The following is a 4,825-nucleotide window of genomic DNA, read 5'->3' on the forward strand; positions in this document are numbered from 1 at the left end:
GTTTATCCTTAGCTAGGTATTTCTCCTGCAACTGTCTCACTAGAAATAAGGCATCAGTAGTGCTTTTACCTGGCACGAACCCAAACTGCATCTCATCTAAATTGATTCGCTCCCTAATTAGTTGGGCTATGACCCTCTCTGTAACTTTCATAACCTGATCTAACAGCTTGATGCCTGTGTAATTATTTGTATCTAAAGCGTCACCTTTACCTTTGTATATATATATATATGTGTGTGTGTGTGTATTTGTGTGTCTGTGTTTGTCCCACCCCCCACTATTGCTTGATAACTGATGTTGGTGTGTTTATGTCCCCATAACCTAGCGGTTTGGCAAAATAGACCAAAAGAATAAGTCCTGGGGTTAATTTCTTCAACTAAAAACCCTTTAAGGTGGTGCTCCAGCATGGCTGAAGTCAAATGACTGAAACAAATAAAAGAATAAAAGAAAATTCTCTGTGTGACCTCATTTACCTGCATTTTGTTGGGCAGTGAACAAGAGATTTCTGATTAATAACTTTCAAGTACTCTCTGTTCTGCACTTACTTGCTGCTTGTATACACTATTTAATTGTGTTAACATGTTTTGTGCTTTGTGTTCGCCCGATACTTAATTCCACTTCCAATGACAAGCACTATAACTTCCTTCTCAGTTTTCAAAAGAAAAAGAGTTACTATGCATGGAGACTTCAAAAAGAAAACACAAAGTTTAGCATTTTCGAATTTCATAGGTAAGCCAAGAATAAACTTTAAACTATTCACTTTTGAAACAGCTCAGACTAGATTCCTTATCAAATTTATTTTGTGTCAAAATTAGCTGATTTAGTTTAATTTCAGTGATATTGCCTTGATGAGGCAGCAGTTCAGTGGAGCTTCATAGGTCATATACTTCCTTGCCATTTGAAAGATTTTTCAGATTCGGAAGAATCAAGCTTTGTTGAGACTCAGTGTTGTTTTTAATATCCTGATCATCACATTCAACCAAGCTGTTCTTGATGGTACCACAATCTTTTATCATATGACTTTTTGTCGACCAAAACACATTAGTGAACGACTTTTTAATGAAACAACTTTCAGATGGTGTAGATTCCTATTACATCGAACTATGGTGTGGATTTTTTTCAGAGAGGTGGGGAGTAGAAGAGTTTCAGATCATTCACACAAGTCCTCTTTGTTTCTTCATTACATACAGATGGGTATTTTTAAACAAAATTTTCTACAAATACTTTTTAAATAGTGCTGATTAAAATTATATTGGAATTTAATGTTAAAAAACAATGGTAGCTGTGCACACAAACATACTAACTCACATCACATATATCAGAATGAAACTTGAAATTTAAAAAGAAAAATTGTGATGAGTGTTAGTAGAGTGTAGGACAAAACCCTCTAGAAAAATAAACACAAGGTAAAAAAAAAAAATCACGAGGACAAAAGCAAGCAAGTTTTAAGCCATAATTTTAATTCTTGTTATTTGTAGTTTATAAAATATTACATTATACTAGCAGTATAACCTGACGTTGTCCGGGTGTGACTTATTACGCCATCTACGATATAAATCTTGCAGTAGAAAGCCATGCATGAAACCTGCTTGTTGCTGCAGACGTCTGTACTGAGAGGATGACATTGCAGAATGTCAATATGGTATCCGTTTTCACCATGAGGAAATAGTAGGGGGTACTGGAGCGCATCGTATGCCCTGTGAGTTTCTGGAATTCGCCTTATGGCATCATTACAACATGACAGAACGATGTCCCTAGGTTAGACTGGTCACCCTGAAGAATGATAACGATTTCATTACATGAAGTTTGGTTGTAGCGTCCAAGGTGTTCTCCAGATGGGCGTTTGTCAGCATCAATGACCACTTTAAAATTGGGGCTTGAGGTCATCTCCACGGCATACTTGAAACTACGCATGTAGCTGTTTGTAGCATGAAGCATCTCTTGCAATTGCAATGTCAGCTCAAAGTCAGTACCTGGTGATATTGTGGTTCATTTTGCGGCTTGGTTTTGATAGTTGCAAATGAAGTACAGCTGAAGAAACTTTGGCTCTTGGCCTGCGGCTGGCTGAAGAGATCTAATTCTATGGTAAACTTGGCCCTGTACTTTAAAAGTGGGCACGAACCCTTCTTGTCTGATGATGTTCACTTCAAATGAGGTCATTTGGAAAGCACAGTTGTACTTCCTTGTCACGAAGAAAACGCCTTGAGTGTTTGTTCTGGTAAGAAGCAGCTGTAATGGATGAGGGGTGGGTCCAACAAAGAGGGTAGTCTGACCTTTCCACCTGAGCAGCACAATCCAGCTGGTTCACCGGGTCACTTCCTCGCAGAACAAATTGGACAAACGACTTGCATATAGGAAATCGATAGGTCTGGATGGGAAGCATAGTCGATGTCAGGCTTATAGTCGAACGCTTTTAATGACTATCGGGAACTGCATGGCCTAGAAACACCTCGATGACAATTTCTACAAATTGAGACATTGGCCAGGCGATGAAACCTGACTTTGGAGCTCTCATTAATTCTGGAGGAAGCAATAGAGGCAGCGTTTTTGTTGAGGCAAATGGCATGTTGTTTAGCATTCTCAGCCGCTCTGCGGGCCGAAGTGCAAGCAGGGTTATTCATATGATGCAGGTTACGCTGTTGCTCAGACTGAGCAGCTTGCCTTGCGGCTTGTAAAGCAGCACGTCTTGCTCTCCGCATAGCAGGGTAATCCCTTTTCACAGGAGCTAGGATGGCAATTTCTGATGAAGCAATTGCTGGTGATCTGTTGCTACACAGTTCTGCCAGAATTCTATCAGATTGGGCAGTAGATGCACCATTTTGCATTATGTTCAAAGTAGCTTCTGGAATGTGGTGAATTGCTGCAGTCTGTTGCTGTCTTTTTAAACCGGTTGCTTTCTTTCCCCAGCAAACTCTCTTCTTTGGAGGCATAACCTATGTATATATTAAACAGAACAACAAAAAGTTATAACAGATGGCAGGGTAGGTAGTTTTCACATTTTAATGAAGTTCACTGATTTGCAATGTGTTGTCCTGTCTACATAAGCTCCGTAGTTTGTATATTTACAAAATATTGACAAACATGTAGTAAGGTAAGATCTAGTTATATTGTAGTGAATGCTTGTGTGTACGTGCGCGTGTATGCGTTTGAGAGAGCGAGAGAGAAGAGGAAGAGAGAGAGAGGGGGAGAAAGGAATAGAGAACGGGAGCGATGAAGAGAGGAAGGGAGAACGGAAGACAGTTATAAAATAGCTATGTGTGCACGCGTTCATATAAGAAACACACACAAACTAAATCGTATATCTATAATGTTGATGTGTGTATGTATTCATGTGTATGTTGTTGACACAGATCACGTATGTGTGGTTGTGTGTGTTTTTACGTCTCTATGTTATGAAAAATATGTAAAAAATACTAAGAGGAGACAAGGACGCTGAACATGCAGACAGACAATGTAACGAAAACATGAACGAGTGAAACGGGGTATTCCTTATTCAGTCTAGTTACAAATTATCATTGCAACTTCGGCAAAAGGAAGCTAAGAGCCCCAGATTCCTTGGAAGAAAGAACTGAATGTAAACAGAAAGAAGGACGTATAACAACAGAGAACAGATACATACAAAAAGCAGGATATCAACAGCAGGTGTATTTCGACTCCTCACGAAGTAAGTGATGCTGGCTTGTGTAGGAAATGAGAAAGTGAAGCGAGGAAAAAGAGATGTGCACGGACAAGGTAGAGGGATAGAAGAAAGCTATTAAATGGGAGAGGGGAAGAAGTACGAAGTAAGAGTGAAAAGGTAGATAGAAGGAAAGAATAGAAATGGAAGAATAGTCTTAAACCAAGTTTATCTATGACTTCGTATGTATCACTTTCTCTCTCTCTCTCTCCCTCTTTTACTCTTACTGTCTATATTATATGTTGAGCGCGTGATCGATGTGTAAGAACGCTGGACAGATAGAATGGAAGAAATATAAAAGTTGCTAGAAACAAAAGCCAAATCTCCCTTAAATCATACAAAGTAAATGGAATTTAAAAAATCTAATTACTGCACTGGAAAGTTCACATCGAGAAAATTCCATTGATGTAAAAATTTTCACGAAAAAGTGAAAAATGTGAATTTCTATAAACTTTTAAAAAGGCTACACACAGACACACAACTTCAGCTTTATATATATAGATAATAACCCCAATCACAAAAATGAGCGTAATAAAAAGAATATCATATCATGTCTTTGAAAAGTTAAAACAAACACAATATTGAAAACCTCATTAAATGTTCATTTTACTACAACCTGATGCTCTGCCCTACACCATTCAAAAATTCATCCATGGTCTTCCTCTCATTGACATAGTCCAGACATAGGTTCTTTAAACATTGTTGATGCTCTTTGTGACATGTTTGACTCGTTTTCTTGAAGGTTCAGTACAAGAATCCTTAATCCGAGGGAGTGGGGAGAGGACTTCGGAAAATTCACAAGATCCGTGTTTTTCCCTCGTAACTTTGAGGAAAATATAATCCTTTTAGAATCACAAATTAGGATTTTCCTCAGGAACTTGGATGTTAAACATCCCTTTGAAAGGTTCGGGTCCTTACTTCTACTATACACACACATATCTATCTACCTATCTATCTATAGTAGAAGGACCCGAACCCTTCAAAGGGATGTTTAGCATCTAAATTCCTGAGGAAAATCCTAATTTGTGATTTCAAAAGGATTATATTTTCCTCAAAGTTACGAGGGAAAAACTCGGATCTTGTGAATTTTCCTAAGTCCTCTCCTACCCCGTTGCTTTCCGCGCATTTTTGCTTTCAGATTCGTTTCCTAC

At 38.4% G+C, this 4,825-nt stretch overlaps 1 protein-coding gene across 1 annotated transcript in view; it reads right to left on the bottom strand.

Annotated features, from left to right (window-relative positions):
- Positions 1-1,437: 1,437 nt before the first annotated feature.
- Positions 1,438-4,825, bottom strand: part of LOC128248710 (uncharacterized) — a 4,458-nt gene continuing 1,070 nt past the window's right edge. The window contains exon 2 of the mRNA XM_052970516.1: positions 1,438-2,931. Coding sequence (XP_052826476.1) covers positions 2,419-2,931 — 513 coding nt within the window. The 3' untranslated portion in view covers positions 1,438-2,418. The remainder of the gene's footprint in view (positions 2,932-4,825) is intronic.

Source organism: Octopus bimaculoides, chromosome 1, assembly GCF_001194135.2.
Source record: "Octopus bimaculoides isolate UCB-OBI-ISO-001 chromosome 1, ASM119413v2, whole genome shotgun sequence".
Taxonomy (NCBI): Eukaryota; Metazoa; Mollusca; class Cephalopoda; order Octopoda; family Octopodidae; genus Octopus; species Octopus bimaculoides.